The sequence below is a fragment of the Jaculus jaculus genome, chromosome 2 (assembly GCF_020740685.1).
Source record: "Jaculus jaculus isolate mJacJac1 chromosome 2, mJacJac1.mat.Y.cur, whole genome shotgun sequence".
NCBI classification, from domain to species: domain Eukaryota; kingdom Metazoa; phylum Chordata; class Mammalia; order Rodentia; family Dipodidae; genus Jaculus; species Jaculus jaculus.
Window position 1 is genome coordinate 75,642,263 of NC_059103.1, and position 25,737 is coordinate 75,667,999.

Below are 25,737 nucleotides of genomic sequence, written 5' to 3' on the forward strand. Positions count from 1 at the left end.
GTGTCTTATTTATGATACAAACACAACCTAGAGGTATTCACCATGGGTTAATGTCTCACCTGGGAGCAGGCACACCCTGCAAAAGATTCTTCCGCATGACACATGTGTTGCATCAGAATGAGATGAAGCAAAAATTATGCTACTGTTTCAAACAGACATGGCTGATCCCTGTCCTGAAGTGAATAATCTTTTGACTTAGTCAAATGAAACTTTGAAACTGGCTTCCAAGGGGAAGAAATATAATAGTGTACAGTAAATTCCTAAGTAGCAATTAAAAAAAATCTTGCTTTCCAGTTTGAAATCTGATTTTATCTTTTCATGGAAATTTCTCCAAAGTTGGGAGGTCACTGATTCCGCGCTGGCTTCTGTCTAGCAGAGAAGAAGAAACCTCTACGTCTTAAAAAGCTTACAAGCAGACCTTTATCCTAAATATTGTATCTCTGTGTCCTAAAAAGTGACATTTAAACTAAATTATTCCAAGATGAAATGCACTGATATCACACTAAGTATAAACATCTATTTCAATGTTTACTCCAGACTGAACACAGTCAAAGCCAAGTACTCAGGAACTGATGTTCCAGGAAAGCAGCCACATTTCTATGGGAGCATCCTATAAGGCTGATTGACTGTGGAGAAGTTGGAAGGCTTCATGTACACAGCCAAATTATTTTGGACTATCTTAGCCCTGTAATAGCCATTTATCACTCTACTCTGTGTGTGATCCAACATCCCATGACTATTAAGTAAATCCTTTGGAATGTAGGCCCCTTAGCTTCCACCAACCCAAAGGATAATAATGTCATTAGATAGCATCTGAGGTCTATAGCATAGTTTCCTTGTTTTGCTATAACCTGCTCACCTGATATTTCCACCCGTGTATTTGAAAAGTGCCTTGGTTTATCATCTTCTTTTGTTCTGTAACATAAAAACTTTATGAAACTGTTAACATGTTGGAACATGGAATCTGTGTTCCTGAGACATGGTCACTCATATTTGGCTCCCGAATAAGCCATCTCTTATTCTCTTTGAGGTGGAGTGAAATTCCTTCATTATCATACCTATGAAAATTACAAGCTTTGCCATCTTATGATCTTACAAGTTTATTCATGCTTTACCTTTACTTATCATTGTGATTAAATAATCCTTGACATTTATTTTGTTGGCATGTGCTTATTCCCAAGAGAGCAAAGGAAAAACCATAGCCCAGAGCATTCTGTTTGTGGGAAGCCAATTAAGATGCTGTTTCTTGTGCCTGGAGAGGCCAGACTGCAGAAACAGTTGCTGTGGAAACAAGTCTGCCAGAAACCACTGCCTAATATGCCTTTGCAAAAGCTCGGGTGTAAACATGGCTTTACTCTGTTTAATTTGGGCTCCGTTCTATGAAGGGGTATAAAGATTGTGAAGAAAAACACAATATCCCATGTATGACTTGTTTTACTACCTGGCATTTTCTTTTATTGAATCATACAAAGTTCAATAGGTATTCCTGAATAAATTTAGTTCACTTACCTTTGGTTCAAACAATGAATTTCAAATCATCTAGTAACTTCTCACTTGTATGCAGATTTTAAAAGATTTTATAGTATAAACAATACTTTTAAACAGATGTGGCTTACAAGTTAGATGGTAATGTTCTAATTTATATCAGCTTATTTAAGGGAATAATTGCTTATAAAGGACAGGCTAAGCATGTATCTCTTTTTAAAAATACAATTTTTTTGATCTTGTTAAGAGTTTATATTCAGACTTCAAAAATAGAAAACATCTTAAAGTGCATCATTTTCTTTATAATTTCTTGAAATTACAGTGATCTGCAAATGTAAACAGTAGAGCAAAGTATATCAAACTACAATTTTTATGTACATTTAAATTTATAGGCTTATGTACCATCTGGAAATGTGTGCAATAAAACCAGGGTATTTACAACACATTGCTCATGCCTTTATGTGATTATTTTTAAAAGCAAAATTTAAAGAAGTCTTTTCATCCACTCTCAACTGAAAGTTTTCAATTGACAGAGGATAGCTACCCACTTTAGTAACAAAGAAGGTGCTGAAATTCAGTCTGACCAGAGTACTCAAGACTGTTCTTACCACTGCAATGTCTCAGGACAGTCTTCCACCTTTTCTTATTAACATAAAACAACCCTTTAGCAGACAACTTTCTAGACACAGGTCTTCCCTGTTGCCTGTCCCCCTGGCCCTCTGTGAGGCAGAGCCTACTATAACACTCGCCCATCACTGGATGTAGGCCTCGTGCTCTGGCTCACCAAGCTCGAGTGTGACCCAGCTGACTTGCCTCAGCAGGTGAAAAAGAAATGAGGATCTCAAAGTGAAAGCAAGCACACAGAAAAGATGAATTATTTTGGTGCCTTAAATTCCCTGGTCTCATCAAAATATCTAAGATAGACAGCTTTATGACATAGACTTTGAAAAGCCAACATCAAAACTGGTCACACACTAGTATGTCTTTCTTTGTATACATGATCTTGAAAATAGTGTGACTTAGATTCTGCCTTGAGCCAAACTCAGAGAGCTACACGTACCTTTTCCTTAGGGACTTTAGTGCAGATCTACTTTTTCAGAATAATTAAAAATTAAGTATTTAGGAGGCTGAGACCACAGCTCTCAATCTTTCATTATCCTTGTCTACATTTAGGCTAAGAATTAAGCAAGACCCTTTTTTGTCTGGCTAGTGAGACATCAAAATTGAGCTTCAAATAGGTTACCAAAGGCATGCTGGCCATTTTGTATTTGAAGGGAAGTGCAGTCAATGCTCTAGAGACACTTCCAAGGACCTCCACCTGCTGATTTAAAGTTAGCATCAACAGAACTGCTGTTGTCATTGCTTAGTCCTGCAACCAAGTCTGAGTCAGTCTCTGAAGCTCTCTGCACAGTGAGAAGCCTGAAGACACATACCCTCAATGAGGTGACCGCCCTGCCACTATGGGCAGACACAGCTTCCATCTACCTGAGAGCTAAAGGGGAAATTAATCCACAGAGTGGGAAAGGTGCAGCTCAGGGGACAGGTCACTAGAGTGGCCACAGCAGCAAATAGGGTTCTGGTGCATGTTCACATGTCACAGGGTGCAGGGAGAGCACAGATGGCCAGGGTGAGCGAACTCTGCAGAGTTAAGTCCTGAGCTTGGTATTGTCACAGTTAAGAGAATGGTTTCATATTTCTATTATCTCGAGAAGAACAGTGTGTTCTCTGCAGATGGGTGTGCCTGATGTATTTTGTCACTGTCAGTGGCAGTGACACTCCCACTACATGTGCACATGTGCAGGAATCTTGACTTTCCCATTACAAAATTTCCAAGTCAGCTCACATTGTCATCTTCCAAGGCAGGCAATGGAAATAGGAGTCAATCCTGATGATCCAGAGGCAGAATGTGGCCTGCTTTGTACAGCCAGCTCCAAAGGTGCCTTCTGGAGCTATACTATGACTCCTTTTGCACTGCTAGCCCCCTGGCTGGGTGGGGCTGTGCCTTACATGGACTTGGCATCAGTGTCTCTCTTGCTGATGAGCACTTCCAAGAGCCTCAGCTTTGCTTTTATGTGTTTGTATTCATTGTATTCTTCAGCCATTGGAGTGCGGTCTTCCTTCTGGACATTTCTAATGCAAACAAAGAGAAAAGGAGCTGAGGATCATTTCCTATCTGCTCTAGATGATAGCATTCATTAGGCAATTATCATGGGGAAACTATGTTTTATCACCCTGTATCAAAATGGGGCTGAATTTAGACAAGCAGTAAAAACCATTTTTCTCCTTGAAGGCACCAGGTAACTGAAGTATTGTAAAGTTAGTGTAAACTCTTGTAAGATACTTTAAAAGGGTTAGGAATTGCAGAAAATGGCTGGAGAGATGGCTTAGTGGTAAGGTGTTTGCCTGCAAAGCCAAAAGGATCCTGGTTCCATTCTCCAGGACCCATGTAAGCCAGATGCACAAAGGGCACATGCATTTGGAGTTCATTTGCAGTGACTGGAGGCCCTGGCACACCCTTTCTCTCTCTCTCTCTCTAATAAAGAAGTATATTTAAAAAAAGAATTGCAGAAAAATTCCCTCAGTTTTCATATGCTTTCACATTGAGTTCCTATAAACTGAAATCTTTTATTCATTCTTAATATGCTCTAAATTTTACATCTTTTATCCAATGAACCATTAAATTTCAAACTAGCAATTGGCACACCTACAATTTGTAGATGTTTCAAGAATAGGTAGTTAATATTCCCTCTTATAAAATTGCTCTTGCAATCTAGCAGTTGTACACATAATTCTGTTAAGTCCTTATAGTATGACTGAATAATTTTATAAGAAAACTTTTATATGCACCAGTATTAGCTGAAAGCTTATTATGGGCCCATGATCTAGTATAAATCTCACAAAATCTTGACAGGAAGGTACTACTGTCCATTCTTTCAACACATGATGAAATCAAGACTGGGTAGCTGAGTCCTTGCAAAGTGGCTGCTCTGCCATCATTCACTGTGATGCTGTGTCCCACTCATGTTCTACAGAATCTATACATCAGGGCTGGAGAGATGGCTTAGCAGTTAAGGTGCCTTCCTGTGAAGCCTAAGGACCCATGTTTGACTCTCCAGGTCCCACAGAAGCGTGACACAAGCATGCAAGGTTGCACATGTATACAAGGTTTGTTGCACCTGTCTGGAGTTCAACTGCAGTGGCTGGAGGCCCTTTCACTTTCACATATTTACAAACAGGCCAGTCTATTGGGCTTACCTCAAAAAAAATCTATACATCAAACATTTATATATCATGCTTCCCTTTCTTTCACTATGAAGGAATTGTGGGAAAAAGGACAATGTGGGGCTAAATACACTAAACTGATCTCATTTACATTCTACCTTTCTCTAAGGATTTATTTGAGATGGCCCCTTAGTATAGGACAGGGAACAGGGGCCTAGGGAAAAGTACCTGACATCTAGGTCCCATCGTGGCCAGTGGGGTCCATTATACTCCTCAGACATGAAATGCAGCTAGATCTTGTGAAATTTTAAGTCCTTATAGCTCTAAACTTTACAATAGTTCATTTACATCATTTATACTTTTGTAAAACTTGTGAAGGCTACATAACATATAGTTCATGTATAGGATGTTATGCACAGTATGTATAAACAATTATATGAAAAACGATGGATACAGACAAACCACGGTATGCTTAGAAGAAGTGGTGCAGGAGAAACAAATCAAATTAACACATCAACATTAATTTTGATTTGTATTCAGTTATTAATTTGGGGATTACCTCTTATTTATATTTTTGAAATAGCCTGAAATGTACATAGATACAAAAGCAAACATTTACTCATACAGATGACTAAATTTGGAGGAAGTCATTATACAGAAGATCCAATTTAAGAGATCCTAAAAATAAATTCATGTAATATCTAACCCAAACTACAATACAATGCATTTTAAATGTCAAAGTTTATTTTTATGATGCTTCCATTTCCTCAAACTTCATGATATAAATTTCTCACAAGAAACTGCATTTATACAGTTTAAATAATTTGGATGACCACAAAACCAATTTGAGATGATAAAACCTAACTCTATCATGAGTGACCTAGCTTGACTCCTGGTTCTGTTCTTGGCTCTGTGTGTGCAGGAACCTGCAAGCAAAAGATGTCCTCAGGGGCTGGAGAGATGGCTTAGTGGTTAAGCGCTTGCCTGTGAAGCCTAAGGACCCCAGTTCAAGGCTCGATTCCCCAGGACCCACGTTAGCCAGATGAACAAGGGGGCGCATGCGTCTGGAGTTTGTTTGCAGTGGCTGAAGGCCCTGGCGCGCCCATTCTCTCTCTATATCTGCCTCTTTCTGTCTGTCGCTCTCAAATAAATAAATAAAAATAAACAAAAAAATTTAAAAAAAGATGTCCTCAGCAAAATGGTGCAAACAAATGATTAAATTGTGCCTCAAAACTGGAGAAAGACAACCTGTGTGTTGACCATACTCATATATTTGCTGCTCAGATATATTTTTCCTTCAAACTTGGCAATTAGCATGCATGTAGTTTTGTTTTATTTTCTGCAGTGCTAGAACATATGTAGCAAGTGCTCCCCCAATAAGCTACATCCTCAGTACAATCTTTGTTTTTAATCTTTATGATTAAAAGTCAACAAAGATGAAAGCCTCCAAACCCCTATTTCTCTCTCTGAGGTTCCTGAGAAAGAGCTTCCTGTTCTGTCAGCTTGAAATTCAAGCAGCTCATTTGGGATGACACCATGATGTGACCGGTTAGTTTTACATACTAGTTGCACCTGCCTGAGTCAAACACAGCATATCATCTCAGTGAAAATCTCTAAGGACCTAGTTATAGGGCGGCTGAAGAAAAGTGGCACGTAAGAGGCATTCCACAAATCTGACAAGAGGGCTAGAAGTATGCAGCGATGTGGTGAGGAAAGAGAAGAAACTTGTGTATACCTTCCATTTTGTCTGAAAAAGTTGTCTTCAAAATCACGAAGTTTCTTTCGAATCCTTTTCTTTTCTTCTCGCATTTCCTGAAGGTATTCCAAGAGTTCAGGTCTAACAGGAAAGAGACATTTCAATAAAAATTAGTTAAATCTATCTGAATTGTTATAAGTGGAAAGAATGTATTATTTGATAAGGATTATAGAAACAGAGGAAAGCAAATAAATTAAAAACTGCTTGAGGGTCATCAGAAATGGGTGCTGTCTCTCTCAAAAGCCCAAACATGAAAGACAGGTCCAGGTTCTGGAGCACCCTGAGGTTCTTCCTGCTTATGGATTCTGAGGAGATCCCACTGTGCTTTGTCCTATGTTCTTTGAAAGGAGGGTTGGCACCTCTGCTCTGCAGTTATTAAATGATGACCCATGCTATACAGAACCATACAGTGCCAACTGTTCTGGTTGTTTAAGATCTCAAAGGTCCTTCAAATGATATGGGATAAAGTATAAAAGGAAACTCATGGAGGTTTTTAATTTTTGTTATAGTTTTTATATTCTTTTTTCTTTTCCTTTTTGGTAATTATTTATTTATTTGAGACAAAGGAAGAGAGAGAGAATGGGCCATCAGGGCCTTCAGCCATTGCAAACGAGCACCAGACACATGTGCCATCTTGTGCATCTGGCTTACATGGGTCCTGGGGAATCAATCCTGGGTCCTCTGGCTTTGTAGGCAAGTGCCTTAACAGCTAAGCCATCTCTCCAGCCCTCTTTTTGGTTTTTGTGAGGTAGGATCTCTCTAGCCCAGGCTAACCGGGTTTTCATGATGTAATCAGTCTCAGGCTGGCCTTGAACTCATAGCAATCCTCCTACCTCTGCTTCTCAAGTGCTGGAATTTAAGTCATGCACTAACACATCTGGACTGTTCTATACTTTTTTGAGACAAGGTCTCATTTTTCAGCCCTAGACTAGTCTGGAGCTTACTATCTAACCCACGGTGGCCTCATACCCATGGCTCATGGTAATCCTTCTGTTTCAACTTCCTGTGTACAGATATTACAAGTGTGATCCACCATGCCCAGCTCTGATTTTTTTCCCAATCACTGTTTTTTTCTATATACATCTACTCTAAGTAAGTCACTTATTTCTTTACATACAAAGGCTGAAATACTATGCAGTTATTTTCACAGAACCATCAGCACCACAAACAACATACATTGAAGCAGCGTGGAGCTTTGAAAGCTCAGTGTCTTGACTGTATTTTGATGACATTCTGTCATCCACTGGGGAAATAAACTCATCAGCATCATCTTCAAATTGGTCCAGAAAGCAATGAGCACTGAAGTCCGTTTTCAGAGTGACAGTAAAGTCTGGTTTCATGTAGCTGTCATCTTCTGACCCTTCCTCTTCTTCCTGGGGATCATAAGCAACCCCGTCATAGTCTTTGGTTACATTTTAGAGTATGCTTTCATTACAAGTGTCATTCAAAAATCACCTAGTTATCCAGATTCAATACAGCTTCTTTTCTCTTTTATTAAAATGAAGGTACTGTTAGAAAGGCATGAAGGTAAAGTTGGCAAAAGCCAGGTGGTATTTCTGAATGACTTCAGCTGTGCCTCTGGGTCTTCAATCTCTGGCCCATAAATATTAAATGCTTCAGTTATATACTTTTTCAATTTAAGTATTACATTTAAAAATATTTTTATGTATTTTCAAGCACACATACAGAGAGAGAGAGAGAGAGAGAGAGAGGAAGTGGGGGGAGGGAGAGATGAGAGAGAGAATTGGTGCATTAGGGCCTCCATCTGCTGCAAACAAACTCCACATGAATGTACCACTTTGTGCATCTGGCTTTACATGGCTTCTGGGGAATCAAACTCAGGTCATTAGGCTTTGTAGACAAGTGCCTTAACTGCTGTGCCATCTCTCCAGCCCAAATACTACATTTTATTTTTAAATGTATAGACAAACCTGACTTCTTACATGAATAATTCTTAAGTTTTTTTAAATAAGTAGAAGTAGCAATTCTCACCTATGTCATATTTTTTTTTTTCCAAAGCAGGATTTTGCTCTAGTCCAGGCTGATCTGAAACTCACTATATAGTCTCAAGGTGGTCTTGAATTCACAGTAATCCTCCTACCTCTGTCTCCTGAGTGCTGGGATTAAAGGCATGTGCCACCATGCCCAGAAACCTATGCCATTCTTTTTGTTGTTTCTCAAAGTAGAAGTTCACTCTAGTCCAGGCTGACCTAGAATTCACTATACAGTCTGAGGCTGGCCTTGAACTCATAATGATCCTCCTACATCTGTTTCCAGAGTACTGGGATTAAAGGTATGTGCCACCAGGTCTGGCTCCTATGTCATTTTTATGATACTTCACTGATGAAGTTGTGTGTTATAGGCCTAGCTGGGCACAGTGCATGGTGGCTTTCCACTTTTGCCTTCTCTGGATAAGGAAGACTTGGCAGGATCTGACCTGAAGCTCAAGGGAGGCGTCTGTACTGCTGCCCCAGAATGTGGCCAATGACCTCATTGGTACTCAATAAATGTTTGTTTGACAATCTTAACAATTTGGTTTTAAAAGATAGCTAGCATAGACTATTATGAGAATTTAAAAAAGAAAGCCTAAAACAGATACCACATGGTATCATAAAATAAGAACCTGAGGTTTACACATGTGATTTCATTTTTTAAAAGTCTTACCAATTATATCCCAAAGTCGTAAGAGACTCTTCAAGCACTCGTTTGTTTTTCAAATGAACCAAAACAAAATTATGCTTAGTAGCCCTTGAAAATCACAGGAAAAAAAAAAAAGAACTAGCAACAATAGATGTTCAAGTAACACTGTAAATCATAGTATATTCTAGACTAAGCTAATGAATAGTAATATATGAGCAGTTGGGAAGAACCAGGGATCAATTCATTAGTATTGGCTCCTTCACAAAATGATCATGAACATGAGCCAGTTTTCCCTTTCTAAGAAGACTAACACAATATCCATATTTTGATTTAAAAAAAAAGACAGCCTGACTGTCCAAATTTGGTCAGGAAGACACCATGGTGACATGAACCTGGAGGTAAAAGTCTATAGCAGGCTCTTTCTCTTGAAACCATCTTAGTCATTATCTGCCACTCAGACAATGACCTAAAATGCATAGTCTCCACATGTATCAATAATATAAAGTGGGAAGGGGCATGCACTTTGTTGGACTACAGAATCTGTATTTAATCTATTCCATAGAAGTATAAACACTAGCTGGAAAAATTCAAGGTCAGATTAAGTAGGTTAAGACAAAGCCCTCCTGGGGATTACACAAACACAGGGAACACTGTGAACCAATAAGAAGGCAGGGCACGAACAGTGGGTCTCATGGGGTGAATGTGTCCCTCAGGAGGTATTTGGCAATATCTGAAGACAGTTTCAGTTGTCACAACTAGGGAGGCGTGGAGGCATCTAGTGGGTGGAGACCAGAGATGCTGGTAAACATGCTTCAAATGACAGGATAACACCCTACAGCAGCTCTCCTGCTCTAAAGTCAACAGTGTGAGGACAGACAGCTATCTAGTTACTAAAAACCTACAATGAACTGGCAATGGCTGAAGTAGCCAGGATTGAAAAGACCTCAGCTGCACAGGCCAGAGAAGACTGATTCCCAACCGTGGTCCTGGATAAACCATAACTAGAATACATGTAGCTCAAGGTATCACTCACAAGGAACATCGATAAACTGGTGTGTATGCTCATAGCAGAGCCAGGAGGCTTATATGACATGAGGAATAGTGAAAGCTAGGAGAAGAAATTTTCATGGGGTGTGGTGGAGGAGGAGGCAGGCAGTAGGTGCAAAGTCCTCTCAGGAAGATGCTGCATGTATGTACCAAACAGCCAATGCAACTGTGCTGCACAGAATGTAATAAACTATGCCAGCTATGAATACAGTAATTTTCACTGTGATGTTTCAATCTTATCAAACTTACACATTCTGAATTATATAACTGCATTCTCCCTTACCATCAAAACTAATTATGGAACTGGTAAGGTTTTAGCTATTACTGATATTCAGCCCATGTTATGAATAGCACCACTTCCTCATTAGTCTTTTAAGTTTCAGTCTTCAAGATAGAATTTCTTCATCAGAGGAACTTCTGAGCATGTTCCCATAGTGGAGAGGAGAAGTGACTAGGCTTCTGTGGACTGGAATGTCCTCAGAGGTTCAGAACTGGGGCTGGCATTATGTCATGTACTGCTGGGTTCTTCCCAACAGCAATTAAATGCGTTTTAAAGAAACCACTTAGACCCAATCTTCTTATCTCCAAACACACCAAGTTCCAAAAATTATATTAGAATTGTCAAAAATTAGCACCATCCACATACATGCAAATAGGCCTGCCCAACTGGAACAAAATGAACCAAAAGATAACACTATTTATAAAAGCAATGTAATCACTGCAAAATTATTTGATATTTTGACTACAATATGGATCAGTAGCTACAGCCATAATATTCTTGTGAAAAAAAACAAGCTAAAAAAATAGGAAGAACGTCCTTTTAAAATTAAGTGTCATGTTTTGGATATATCCAGAACATATTTTTATCTAGCAACAGCTCTACTTCATGCTGCTACAAGAAGCATAATTCTTCTGTCTACACTTATTCAAATACTCAAACTTCAACTGAGTGGCTAAATTCTTATGTGAAACTACCAGTTTTTTGTCTTACACAAACCTTAAAGTTTTTTTGTTACAAAATGACTCTAGGAGCTTGCTTGAAAGCCTGATGGCCCAGGTTAGAATCCCTAGTACCCACATAAAGCCAAATGTACAAGGTGGTGCATGCACCTGGAGACTGGAGATTGTTTGCAGTGGCAAAAGGCCCTGGCATACCCATTCACATTTTCTCTCTCTTCCTGATTGCAAATAATAAATGAATTTTATTAAAAAATAAAATGGTTCTAATTTTTAAGATCCAATACAGTTTACTGGCCTAGACTTCACAGTACCATGTACAATACAAGTTTTGTTTAATAATATGAACAGAGCACAGTCTGTATTACTGGTAAGAGGTGTGGAGTACCTAGCTTACTCAGGAAAGTGAATTTTACTTTTCTTTTTATCTCCCCCCCCCCTTTTTTTTTTCAAGGTAGGGTCTCACTCTAGCTCAGGCTGACCTGGAATTCACTGTGTGGTCTTACAGTGGCCTGGAACTCATGGAAATCCTCCTACGTCTGCATTCCAAGTGCTGGGATTAAAGGTGTGTGCCACCATGGCCGGCAGGAAAGTGAATTTTCAGTTGGTGTCCCTCAGTAGATTATTTTGAGATAATCATCCTAACTAGAAATCGCTCATTACCCTTGGGTTAGAATATCACAGACCTGATAAGCAGGACCCTTACAAGTTCCTCCTGCTTTGCAATTGACTATTTTCCTCTTTGTACCTAAACAACTCTTTTTAAAGAGATATTTTATTTCTTTTGCAAGCAGGGAGGGACAAAGAGAGGGGGAGAAAAAGTATGATTGCACCAGGGCCTCTTGCCACTGCAAACCAACTCGAGATACATGCACCACTTTGTACAGCTGGCTTTATGTGGGTAGAAGAATTGAACCTGGGTTGTCAGGCTTTGAAAGCAAGCAAATCTACCTAACTCAGCAACTCTTACAAAACAATCATGAGTTTTATAAAATTACCTTTAAAAAATGTCTAGAAGCCTGTGTAAGGCAGCTGAGTTTGTTCAATTATCTGGAACGAAAAACCATAAGAGAAGCTGATCCTAGAAAGGGCCAGTAAGAATCCTAAAGAGACACTATCCACAGGCAGGCCAGTGTCCATTCTAGTGGATAGCCAGTGATAACAAGGACTATCCTGACAATGTGTAATTGCTGCTGGAAAAAAAAAAAGAATCAATGCATCCACTCTGGTGACTGCTGGCCACAGCAACATGTCTTCCTCATAAAGTGAATAAAACCAGTCCTGAGCAACCTGTGAGCCAGGGTAGGAGTGGGAAGGAAGAAAGGGTGAACGTACATGCAAAGCTGTCAAAGCCTGTCTACAAAGCTGTAAGTGTTCATCTCATATATTACCTGGTTATTTTTATTTTCTTTTTTTTAATATGTTTTGTTCATTTTTTATTTATTTATTTGAGAGCAACAGACACAGGGAGAAAGACAGATAGAGGGAGAGAGAGAGAATGGGCGCGCCAGGGCTTCCAGCCACTGCAAACGAACTCCAGATGCGTGCGCCCCCTTGTGCATCTGGCTAACGTGGGACCTGGGGAACCGAGCCTTGAACCGGGGTCCTTAGGCTTCACAGGCAAGCGCTTAACCACTAAGCCATCTCTCCAGCCCTATTTTTATTTTCTATACCTTTATTATGTTTCTTTTTTTTAAGTTAGTCCAATGAGCTAAATTAGGATTTTGAAATCTAGAAAATCCCCCCAGCTGTAGGAAGCAAAGCAAAACAAAAACCAAAAAAAAAAAAAAAACAAAAAACTCATAATCTCTGAAAGTAAAGTAAGGCAAAAACATACAACAACACATAAAAGGAAAAGGGAGAAAAAAAATGAAACTAAGGATATTAGCCAGGCTATCAGGTAAATAAAGGGCAACTGATCAAAGCTGCTTCTGTGTAACTACTGATTTGTAGGGATGCTACAAGAACATCATCCAAGGGTGCCCTCATGCGCCCCTCCACCACTCAGGGCGGGGTGATGCGATTCGGTGTGGGTTGTGTGGGAGTTCTTCACCTGTATCTCCTTGAAGAAGGAAGCAGTTTCACCCTCGATAATTGGCTGCAGCAAAGGGCTTCTCCGCTTGCTGGAGGGGGAACCCTGCGACAGGCGTTAACAAGTAGGTTACATTGTGATCCCCTTTTCCTTTTCCTTTTCCTCTAGCCCTTGACCTTTCTGATCACACTAATATTGATTATGGCCTTTTAGCTGTACTTTCTAACCTTTCCCACCAAATCCAAGTCCCCCAAACCTAAGACAACCAAAGGCCTTTTTCAAGTTGCCACTTCCCTTCAGAGCCTCCCCACCAAAAATCAGAGAAGATATGGTAGAGCAAGAATAGCGCCTGGCTGTGTTAACCATACTCAGAAGAACCCTAAGGAGAAACCACCTTCCCCCACACTGTGCTTCCCAAGCACAGTAACTGTGAGAACATCTTACTACACTCTCCTAAGCAGGGTAGCTCAGGTTCAAGGAGCAATGTGAACTCCACCAAACCTCAGCTGCACAGTCACCCTATTGTAGGGATCCTGAAGGTTCCCTTTGATTAAGTCATTTTATTTATTCATTTATTCTGCAGAAATTTGCAGAAGAGTAGCTTTCTTCAAATACACCAGCCTGAGATCTCTGGATTCTCCGTCGTTCATAGAAACAAACTCACTGTTAAAAGAAATGTTCATGGCATGTCCCAGGCCTAGAAGTGACTGAGGTGATTTGGGGAAGGGCTAGATAAGAGCAGGGACATCAAAGCAAGGTTGTGACTGCTTACGAAGAAAAGCCTGCAGAAGGGATGAGGGCACTGAGTTCCACAGCTTTCCTCAGAGATGCACCAGCACTAACAATCCAGCTGGGGGTGGGAATGCTGAGTCAGGATAAGGAGTTAAGACTTCCCATAGCAGCCACACATGCTCCTGCAAATCCAGGGGCTAAGTGACATCCCAGGATGGTGGTCACGGTGGGCAACTTCACAGCCAGCAGCATCCCTCCCTTTCCTTCCACTCCCTCTGCAGCCCTCACAGCCTCCAAGAGAAGCAGCTTCCCACTGGAGTTGTTTAGAGGGGTCTTCCCAACTTCCAGTGGGAATGATCCCCTAGTAAATGGGGAAAGAGTGTCAGCATAGGGCCCTTGGGGCCGGAGAAGCACTATTTGGGTTAGAGCTTGGCAAAGGCCTATGCCTGGTATTTTGTCTCTGAGGAAAGGATCATGAAGTTGGCCCAGTGCTTGGCAGATAGATGTACAAATGTCTCCAGAAAGGGGGAAAATTCTATCAGGTTCAGATTTGCTCACTGGCAAATGTAGCCTCGGAAATCCTAGATCAAATCATTCCTCAGGCTTATAGGGCACAGATATAAATGGCTGGTTCACTATCAAACTCTGTTCTTTAGCGAGAAAGCAGTTTAGGGCCCTATAAACTTAGCCAGGGCTTATTAAAACAGAAAAGAGGGACTTCACTCACAATGGTGGGGATGGTGTTGGCCCGGGACAAGATTTGTTTGACTAGCCGGTACCGATCATACAGAGGTTTCATAATCTGACGTTCAGTCTTCGTCACCTGAAAAACAACAAGAGAGTTGAGAAGCCTGCTCCCAGAGATCATGCTACTAGCTTTTCAAGAATGCTTTAGGTGTCTGTGGCCTACAATGTAATGCAACTCAAGACCTACCATCCGTACACTTATTTAAACTGAAAATATTTATTCATTGAATATTTAAAGTGCCTCCTTAAACTGCAGATCAGTGGAAATTCATCAGTAGTACTGTTTCTTATAAATCTAAACAACAACTTTTAAGTGCTGAGAACTTGACCTAGGACCTGACACATGTTGGGTCAGTGTTCTACCATCATGTCACATCCCCCACTCACTGTGATTGTTCAAAAGTCTCTGCTTAAAACTCCCCAAGGTTTAAAGTTCCAAAATGATTTATTATTTTGGGGTTCAAGGAAGTAGAAAGCAAGTATTTCTAGTGTAATTCTTATCATGTGATCCTGTAATCAACTTATTCACAAGCCCTTTTCTCCCCATGAAATGGTTTCATTTTAAAAACATGATTCTGGCAAACAGTAGGTGTTCAAGGAACATTTGCTAATAGAATTGATTGCAAGATTCATTCTTGTTTTCCTAAAATCTAGAGATGGCTTAAAAATGCTTAAAAGACTACAGTTAAAAATGCTGAAAAAAATGCAGCACCGAGGATTAAACTCAGATTTCTGGAACAGGATTTGAATCTCTCCATTGCTGTTCCTGCCTGCCCTGGTCATTTCATACCCCGGTCCATCTCCTCTGCTCAGAAATGGCTGTCCCAGTATCTCTGTTTGGAAATTCTGCCATCTCACATCTTATTGTGCCCCAGTCATGAGTCCACTCACCATGCACCTTTTTTTTTTTTTTTTCGAGGTAGGGTCTCACTCTAGCCCAGGCTGACCTGGAATTCACTATTGGGTCTCACGGTGGCCTCAAACTCATGGCAATCCTCCTACCTCTGTCTCCCAAGTGCTGGGATTAAAGGCATGTGCCACCACGCCCAGAACCATGCACCTTTTAATTCCACAAACATTTCTGTATTCTATCTTAACTGCTCACATCTATCTCTTTTAGACTAACCCCTTGGGAGCAGAAGCTTATTTTTACATCCCTAGCAACTATCTCAGTGTCTCAAATAATGCAATCAATTGATAAATATTTGCAACACCAATTGATGAATATTTCAAACCTAAACATGTATGTCCAGTTCACAGGTATGTGTGCATTTCTTTTGGTTATAAAATGAGATAAAGTACATTTTTTTTCAGTTAGCTATTTGTCTTCATGCTATTATCATCTCTTGTGTAATAAGGTGAGAGTTATACAGGTATGGAAGAGCACATGTTATTCAGCCACATTGGTCTTGTCGATCTTTTGGAGCTTTAATTTCAAAGACAATTTTGGATGTTGCTTATTCGGTTATCCTTTGTGGCCTTTGGTGTCTGCCTTTCTCAACATGATCAGTTGTCAAGATAGGATAGGCTACTGCAAATATTATATGGGTTTTCTGTCACTAGCAATAATGGCAACAGCATTACCTTTCATTCCTATTAGCACAATATTGAAGGGTGAGTAGCATGCCGCATGAAATGGAGGTCTGAAATCAGTTACTTCATTATCAATGGTTATCAAGATGCAGAGGGAAGTCAAAAATTATTTTACATGAAATGTCAGGTGTTATTCCTTTGCTATCACATACCTACTACATGTGTTGGTGAGGAGGCTGAACAGTGGGAACTGTCTTTGGCTGCTGGTTAGGGCAGGGCATGTAGAGAACCATTTGGCATTATCACTTAAGGTTAAACACCCAATGTGTCCTGGTAATCCTCCTTTTTTTTTTTTTGAGGTTAGGGTCTCACTCTAGCTCAGGCTGACCTGGATCTCACACTATAGTTCCAGGGTGGCCTTGATCTCACAGTAATCCTCCTACCTCTGCCTCTTGGGATTAAAATGCTTGGATTTAAGTCATACACCACCATACCTGGCTTGCTGGTAAGCATATACCTAATAAATGTGGCCACTGCAGTTCTTTGTATCTCATATTCATGACTGGCAAAATGTAGAACTCAGATTAGAAAACCTTTGGTGATTCATAATTGTTTAAAAATTAATCAAGGGTTTTACTTTTTAAAAATGCTTTCCCTTCTATTTCCTTCTACTCTTATTATTTTTGCTTGTGACTCAAAAAGTTCACTTGCTAATCTATGAAAAGAAATCATGAAGCCCTAATTAGACAACTTCTTGAACCTGCCTTTCTCCTTAGTGAAGGTTTTCTCTTAGCCTCAAATAAAAAACAATTTGGTTGCAATTACCTGAACAGAACTCAAAAGGTGAGTGGTAAATGAAGTGACGTTTACTTTGATGAGAAATATAAAATGATAACAATAAGCTCTAACAGTTAGACAAACCTTATTTTTTTATTTTTTGGCTTTTCAAGGTAGGGTCTCACTCTGGTTCAGGCTGACCTGGAATTCACTATGTAGTCTCAGGGTGGCCTCGAACTCACAGTGATCCTCCTACCTCTGTCTCCCGAGTGCTGGGATTAAAGGCGTGCGCCACCACGCCCGGCTACAAACCTTATTTTTTAAAAGCTAAAACCAAGCATTGGACAGAGTAATGATTTGTCTCAAACAAGCAAAGAAAGAACCTGTCGAGTGACCCAGGTCCAGTTTTCTTTGCATTCACAAGTCAGACATGAATGAAGCAGGATCTTAACAATGTGACGATGGGTTCTTATAACTGTTCTACTCTTGGTCCATTAATTTAGAAAATGGCAACTCTTTCTTCTTCATTGTAAGCTAAAAAAGTAGTACATTTATGTAAAGATCAAAAATCCAAAAGCAACAACCAAAGGATAGTATTGCAATTCTGATGGTCAGGACCATTTAAATCAGAGCTGCAGACTTATCAAAGCCCGTGAATTCTGTGCACCTACTTTCTGAAATATTCGGACCTGGAATGACAGGTTAGCTTTGGAAATACATATATTTGTTGTCCAAGACTACTGTCTAGATAGTATTTAGATATAAGATTCATGAAAATTTTCCAGGTTAAATGAACTGCTCCTCATAGGCTCTTGTGTTTTGAATACTGGGGAGCTGTTGGCAATTTGTAGAGGTGTGCAGCCTTTGGAAGGTGGAGTCTTGCTGGAGGAGGTGTGTTACTAGGAGTAGGCTTTGGTATGATATAGCCCAGCTTCAATCTCAGTAGATCAACTCCCTCTTGCTGTTCCCCCCCATTTGACATGACACAATGTGACACCTTGGCTATCTGTTCTGCTCCGTTTTTCCTGCCATGATGAAACTTACCCTTGAAACTGTAAGTTGAAATAAACCTTTTCCTCCCATAAGCTGCTTTTATTTTCCCTCAGAAATGAGAAACTGCTATAGGATCTAAGATTTAAGAGTTTACTCACTGATTTTCAGACTGGTAATATATCAAGTGACACATGCTTTTCTGTGGGGAGGTTTTATCATGTTCTAGACAGAGGCAGAGAAACCTGGGACCAGGGGTAAAGACTAGGACACTAACATTCCCTAGAGCACAATCCAGATGGGAATAAGGCAAAGTTAAGAAGTAATAGTTAACATTCCTAATTTATCATTATAGTAAAAATTACCTTCTTTCAATTTAAGCATTTAATCTGAAGTGGGTAGCAGAGAGAACATAAAATTATAGTAGAAGTAAAAACTTTAATTTGCTGTGACCCCTAAAGCCACTGTACTGCTCTTCCTCTGTCACCGTATTGAATTTCTGTGACAGCCTATAACAGACATTGATAAAGAAAGCACTGAGGTCCAAGAGGTTACTTAAGCTGCTCCTGGTTTCTGACAGGTGGGGTTCCAAACTAGGCCTGTAATTGAAAGGCTCAGTGCATGTGGCCTTGGTCCAGGTAGAATGAGAACCTGCCCAACTGGGAGCAGTAAATGCTCCAGTCAGTGACGAAGCAGTGAAATTCAGGCCATCTAGAACATAGCTGCATGGTCTTGGGGGCCACAGGTAAGGAAGCCCTTGAAGAAAATTACTCATGTGTCCACCCAAATCTAAACAAAAGGAGTATTCTTTTTTTTTTTTTTTTTTTTTTTTTACAGTACTGAGGGTTTCAATCCAGGATCATGAGGGCACTAGCCAAGCTATACCTACAGTCAAAGCTAAATTCAAGGAGGAAAACAGTGACACTGAAGCATCCTGGTGGCTACAAGCTCTACACTTAGGGTTCTAAGTCTTGTGGAAAGGAGTTCCTCGTGACTGACCGTTGTTCAGCTCTACCTCTGCCAAGTTTGAACACATCAGTAGAAAAGACAAAGTTTCACAATATATTTGTTTTCTGGAATATTTAGTTTGCTTCAGTGCCTTAAAAACATCTGGAACAAAACTTGGCTAAAACATGAACATTATCCCAGAATGCTAGTATTTTTCTACTGTAGGACAGGCCAGCAAAATCAATCATTACCAGTGCCAGCATGTTCACAAAAATCAAACCTGATACATATTCAGAACTAAAACAATCAAGGATGCATTCTGCAGATAATTACTGGGCTCATGCCATATGGCAAGGTTTGTGGCAGTATGCCTTAGTTCACCATTAGGTGAACAACAACCAAAGACCTTAAGACTGTAGGTACAGTTTGCCTAGTGCCCTCATGATCCTGGATTGAAACCCTCAGCACTGTAAAAAAAAAAAAAAGAAGTGAGAGAAAGTTTAGTATACCATTCTAGAAGTCTTTGCTTGTTTTTATTGACTGACTGACTGATTGAGACAAGGTTAGGCTGGCCTGGAACTTACTATGCAGCCAAGGCTGGTCTTGACCTCCTGATCCCCTAGCTTACACCTGCCAAGTGCTGGGATTACAAGTGTGTGATACCACATCCTGGCTTATTTCTTTATTTAAAAGAGCATCATTTAGATGCAAAGATCAAATTCTTTATATAGTTATGAAAGATACTGGAAGAGACCTGTGATTTGTGGCTACATAAAAGTCTAGCTGCTTCCTTATAGCTGCCTTTAGAAATTGGTTTTCTTGGGCTCTTGACAATATTCTGTACAGAGGCATATTAAGAGGAAGAGATAAAAAGGATGTCTGGTTATAAATTCCTCAAGGAAGAGTGAACAAGCCTATGCTACTCCAATGTAAATATCGAATATGCATTTGCTGGAGAACAAATAGCCTCAGGTGCTTCCTGCTGGGATGACAATGCAAAGCCATATTGTGGACGCATCACACTTTTGGTTCTGAGCATGGCTGCAAGTCCTTTAGTAGCACTGGTTGCACTACAGAGTGACTGGGCTTTAAGGCACGTTGTTAAGCTTAATGCCTTTGTTTTGGTTGTGAAAGCATAACTTAGCTACACTTTACAGAGGCAGATCTGGGGCACAGAAGTCTCATCTCCTGGGCTTTGTGCACCCCGTCCTTTCTTTTCCCACCCCCCGTTTTTGCTTGAACAGAACACTGGAGACTTAATTTTAGTCACTAGCTAATTTTCTTTTTTTTTAAGTATTTTTTTTTTCATTTTTTTATTTATTTGAGAGCAACAGACACAGGGAGAAAGACACATAGAGGGAGAGAGAGAGAATAGGCGCGCCAGGGCTTCCAGCCTCTGTAAACGAACTCCAGACGCGTGCGCCCCCCCCCCCTTGTGCATCTGGCTAACGTGGGACCTGGGGAATCGAGCCTCGAACCGGGGTCCTTAGGCTTCACAGGCAAGCGCTTAACCGCTATGCCATCTCTCCAGCCAGTCACTAGCTAATTTTCGTTGGAATGCAATTGAAGCTAACTGTCAACTAAATCAGAACTCTCTACTGGCTAAGCCTTCAAAACACTTGGTTGTGGTTTAAGTATACAGTAAATCTCCTTTCCTCTACAAGTAAAGATAGCAGATATTGAGAAGCCCCATATAATATATGCTATATAGAAAATCTACTCCCAAAGCCAGATAATTGACCTCAATGAGAAAACTCAGTAATCACATACCGGCCGTCCATGAATGCTTTCATAATATAACAGAGCTTTCTGCAGAGCCACTTTCTCATTAGCAATCTGGTCTTTGGTCATATCCTATATAAACACAGGATATAAGAAATGAAAGACAGGATAAACACTTGTGAACATTCCAACTTTTTATTTAGTCAAGCAAATCTAAAGGAAGGTTTGAGAGTCCTAGAAGAGCAGCTCTTCCCAGCTCTATCTCCATGTCACTCAGGAATGAGCTCCTTCTGAGCTCCCACTAGAAATGTGAGAGCACAGCAGATTTGTTACAACTCCCTGGAACACACACATGGCAGCAAAGGCAGGTTTACAACAGGAAAGTGGCCTCAGGGGCATATGGGACTGAACTTAATGACCCAAGTGATTACAGTATAGCTCTGAAGGCTTGTTTATAATCCCTGTAGCTCAGAGAATCATGCAATCATCTATTAACCACAATAAGTTCATTTGGTAATCTATTCAACAGAGCAGTCTGCTTTAAATCTGTAGTCAGAAACCAAAGTATCAGAAATCAAACTGCAGTTTTTACCTGCTTTTCTACACATGTGGAAAGTTTAAAAAGGCATCATTGTGCTCATGAGGATTCACAAGGCATGTCATCTTTTGACCCCCTCCCTTACTTTTGCTTGATTTAATGTTGTAGTAACAGGAGACAATGCAGGAGGGTCTCCTCGCTGACTGGAAACATGTGCTAACAGTCTGCTTATATAACCAAGAGTATTTGCACCCATGGCAGCAGATCTTCATGCAAATGAAGGATTGGTTTTATACCAATCACACAATGCCTCAAGCTCTCCAAGAGCATCCTCTCACCTTAATGTCTTCGGGACGGCTGGATTCCATGCGCTTCTCCTGGAGCCTCTTCTGCACACATTCCAGCGTGGCTTCCACACTGGGCCTCATAGCTTTATCTACCAGATCTTGCTTCTTTTCATCTTCTTTTTCGAGTTGGGAACCGAAACTCTTGGGCAGTGTATTGCTTCGCTGTCGCATCCTGGGGGTTAGGTCCTCTTCGGAGAGCTTTAGTTTTGATTCTTGGTTTAGAAGATTTGGGGATGAAGATTTATGAGAATGGGGTTGTTCAACCGAAATTACTGTGATATCAGTCACTGTTTAGTCATGCCTTTTTTTGTTCAGACAGTACTTAATTATAATGTCAGTGAAAATCCTTAAGCCAATATATAAAACTTGAAATAATGATAATATCTCCCTGAATTATCTGGAATGTTTCTTAAAGCCCCCGTATCTGAGAAAATGTTAGCCTTTTAACCCCCATGCTTTGGCTACATCAGCCTAGAATCAGTCCTTCAGATGGGGTGGATACTTTCTCATGCTCATTCCCCTAGAACATACTGATTTCATATGAGCCATTGGCAACTTTCCTGCTCTGACTTACATATCCCATTTTGAAGTTACTTTACTTTGTATTCCATTTAATTGTTTCTATACTTTCTCTTACATGTCAGGAAGGGGTCAAGCTATTTTCAGATACATGTCTGGGTTGACATATTCTTACACTGTAGCAAATGAACCCTGGATTAAGCAAGTGCTTATGAGTTGTTGAACTGAAGCCATCATCCTGCCAGGAGTGATGTGGGGAAACAAAGAAGCATTGTGTTATTCCCATCCCAGCTGATCTGGCTGTCCTGTGGTTGAGACTCTGGGGAGAGAAGCAGCCACCATCCTGAAGCATGGAGAACACTTGCGAGCACCCTTAGGGCCTGCAACACCTCAGGGATGGCACTCAGAAGGACCCAACAGGATGGATCTGTCCCCTGGCTTGCTGCCTAGAGGTTATGCCACATGTTCAGAATTCCATCTACCTTTAAGCTGTTTCCTGAATTTGGCAAGGTCATTAGTCCACTTTAGAACCTCTGGATTGGCTGCTTTGTCGCTGTGGGAGGGCTGAGAAAAGAAAGTTTAGAATGAATGTTTTGGAATGGGGCAAGGAAAAGATGCAGGACGCAATCAACATCTTTAAGTACATGACAAAGTTGATTCCGATCAGAATAAGAAATTAATCATCACTCAGAGCAAATTCACAAGTGCCAACCCCAACATCCTTTGTGATAACTGGTTATTTCTGATGCTCCAGAGATTTCCTCAGAGGCAAAAAGTGGGCTCTTTATGATCGAGGACTGCTGTGAGGTCCATATCCCCCTTCTATTATTTGTATGGCTCAACTTGTGAGGCTAATGGAGGAGAAAATAGAGGAGTTTATGATGTTCACACTGCAACTACCATGAGAAATGGTTCCTTGCCACCCTTGTGGGGAACACTAAAGATATGGCTGACAGGAGTAGGAACCCAGCACCAATGAGAGATTAGAACATTATGTTTTAAAATATTTATTACAGTGGGGGAAGGAGGGAGAAGAGGCACACAGAGAGACAGAACAGGTACGCCAGGGTCCCTAGACACTGCAAATGAACTCCAGATATACTTACTACCTTGTGCATCTGGCTTATGTGGGTACTAGGGAATCAAAAGGGCCTTACACTAAGCAATCCCTCCAGCTCCTAGACCATTATTTCGAATTAGGTTTTAGCCCAAGTGAAATTCCTCTTGACTTTTGTCACCTCTGTTGTTCTGATGTACCAGGGGAAGAAGAGGACTCTGTGGAGGCACTTACTCTGTACTTCCTCTCTTCTTCAAATCTGTCCTCAAATTTTCGGATCTTCTTCTTAAGGCTCTGGATCCTTCGGGTGAGCTGCACAGGCGTCAAGTCCTCTTGCTCATCATCATAGGACCCGAGGGAGGAGCTTCTCCTCCTGTGACAGGTATGACTAGGGTCACAAACAGCTGCTGACTGCTGAGGGTTTTGGGCAAGATGGAATGTGTGTGGCATAGAGGGAAAACAGCCTCTGTCCTTTGGAACAAGAGGAAGCTGATGGATTCATTATCTGACACTGAGCTTTTTTTTATTTGGATATTCCAACTATTAAATTTAGGTTAGTTCTCATTCACATTTATGATTACCACAAGCCTCTGAAATTGACTGAAAACCTGAAAGTTAAATGTGACAGAGCTTTGGAAAGGAGTGCTAACAGAAATTCAACTTGGGGCATTGCAGTTGGGCACAATGAATTGGAAGACTGAACAAGACAGGTATACTGGGATGTGCCCCTCCACAACTTAATTGATACAAAGCTGCTAGCCATCAGTGCCATGCCCATCATCTTTGCTGTAAGGGTAATGCAGTTGCCTATCAGCAACAAAGAAACACCTACCTCATGAAAGAATGGGAATTTGGGGGAGAAGGAGGCACTTCTGTGTCATCCAGGTACTGCCTGCTCTGCCCATAGGCATAGAACCGAGGGGAGAGCATAGGGTCACTGTCTTCATCCAGAAACTGGTGAATCAGGCGCCCAGCCTGTGGGGAGAGGTGGGCCTCATTCGAATCCACACTTTCCCGCTGCCAGGAGAAGGCGGGGAGGGGCTCTGGAAAATAATGATGGTGAGAGGTCAGCACTGTTCCCAGAGTGTCACAGGCCTCCCAAGTGTGCTAGGAAGCTACGTGTGCTTCTTCATTTCAGATCCAAGGTCTAGACTAGGCACACTACACCTAACTGAAATCCCAAACTGATGGCTACTGGCTATTTCTCTCCATTCTCACTTGTTTTCAAAGAAGAATTTTCTAGGGTTTTCTTGCCAAACAGCCTTAGAAGAGTATTGGATTGTGTATACTTCAAACCTCCCCAGGAGGTGAGTATGCAAACTTTCCTTGTGAGAGTATTGCTGAAAGAAAAGCAGAGGATCAGGAAGAGCTTGGACCATGACTGTTCCTCACTGAAACAACCAAGGAACCACATGAGACTGTGAGAGCCTATCTATGGGGTGGGTCTCAACTGCCATTTAGGTAATTTGGCAAGCTTTTTCCTGTGTGTCTGTTTAGCATTAAGGGATTAACATGTTTCTGATGCATACTTTTCACTAGTAATTTCAGAAGCTATTCAAGATCACATTGTTAGGGGAGGAAGCATCAAAAATTTGTGAGAAGAGAAAAAAGACCATCTCACAGAGGAAAATTTTTAGACAATGTATAAGAGAAAATATCCAGATTTTGGAAGGGAAGAGTATGATGTCATTTCTATTTACTGCAAGATTCTCCTTAATATTATAATTCCTCTCCTTATTAAAAATCATGCCTAAGCCAGGCGTGGTGGCACACACCTTTAATCCCAGCACTTGGGAGGCAGAGGTAGGAGGATTGCCATGAGTTCGAGGCCACCCTGAGATTACATAGTAAATTCCAGGTCAGCCTGAGCTAGAGTGAAACCCTACCTCGAAAAACTAAAAAACAAAAATGAAAACAAAAGTCATGCCTAAAAGATTTCAGAGCAGATCTCAGATGATACACACTATTCCAGTTTCAATACTGTGCATTAAAATAGTTATGCTGTGAGTGCTGCTTTCATGGCAAGCCTGACAACCCACACCAGGGAGATGGTGATAGACACTGAATGTATCAAAGCAGGACTCCATAAATTGCTGAGAGCTTAACACTCTAAAGCAGACTTATAACACACCCACCACGTCTTAGGGAACACTGCAGAAGAGGAGGTAGAAGACTGTAGGAGGGATAGCAGCACAGGTGCAAGGGAGTATCCAGAGCATTGCCCTCCCCGACAATGACTGGCTGCTGCTCTCATAACTCATACCCCACAACCCCATGGTCAGTACCAGGAATCCCACTGAGGAGGCCCTCAGTGGAATTGGGTAGGGAGGAGAGGAATGGGACCAATACATATTTGTCCATACATCATAATTTCAAATTAATAAAAATTTAAAAAATAGTTATGCTAAAATCCATCTATGTGTTAGTGATTTACATAAGAGTAGAACTTATCCATATTCTTAAATTCTGGTACTCTGACAAGTTAGAGCATAGAACAGTTGGTAGCTCCGTCAGCTAGGAAACTAGAAAATGTATAAAATTACCTGAAGTAAGTATATATCAGCTTTTTGTCTAGAAAGAGCCGGTTATAATCCTAGAATGTTAGCTCTAAAAGCAACTTAATTTATAATCCAACCTCATGGCTTCTCTCCCCTTCTACACATTAGAGCAATCAATGAAAACCTGAGT

General features: G+C 40.8%; 1 protein-coding gene across 2 annotated transcripts in view; it reads right to left on the reverse strand.

Annotated features, from left to right (window-relative positions):
- Window positions 1-1,425: 1,425 nt before the first annotated feature.
- The window catches only part of Fam13a (family with sequence similarity 13 member A), a 100,840-nt gene continuing 76,528 nt past the window's right edge, over window positions 1,426-25,737 (reverse strand). Inside the window, exons 9-18 of one of the 2 annotated variants that reach the window (XM_045143813.1) lie at window positions 23,882-24,092; window positions 23,284-23,422; window positions 22,475-22,556; window positions 21,465-21,685; window positions 20,637-20,720; window positions 14,599-14,694; window positions 13,161-13,244; window positions 7,640-7,836; window positions 6,443-6,544; window positions 1,426-3,615 (exon numbers count right to left, since the gene is read on the reverse strand). In XM_045143813.1, the coding sequence (XP_044999748.1) occupies window positions 3,489-3,615; window positions 6,443-6,544; window positions 7,640-7,836; window positions 13,161-13,244; window positions 14,599-14,694; window positions 20,637-20,720; window positions 21,465-21,685; window positions 22,475-22,556; window positions 23,284-23,422; window positions 23,882-24,092 (1,343 nt within the window). In that variant the 3' untranslated portion in view covers window positions 1,426-3,488. The remainder of the gene's footprint in view (window positions 3,616-6,442; window positions 6,545-7,639; window positions 7,837-13,160; window positions 13,245-14,598; window positions 14,695-20,636; window positions 20,721-21,464; window positions 21,686-22,474; window positions 22,557-23,283; window positions 23,423-23,881; window positions 24,093-25,737) is intronic. The other variant, XM_045143814.1, reaches the window with a different exon arrangement.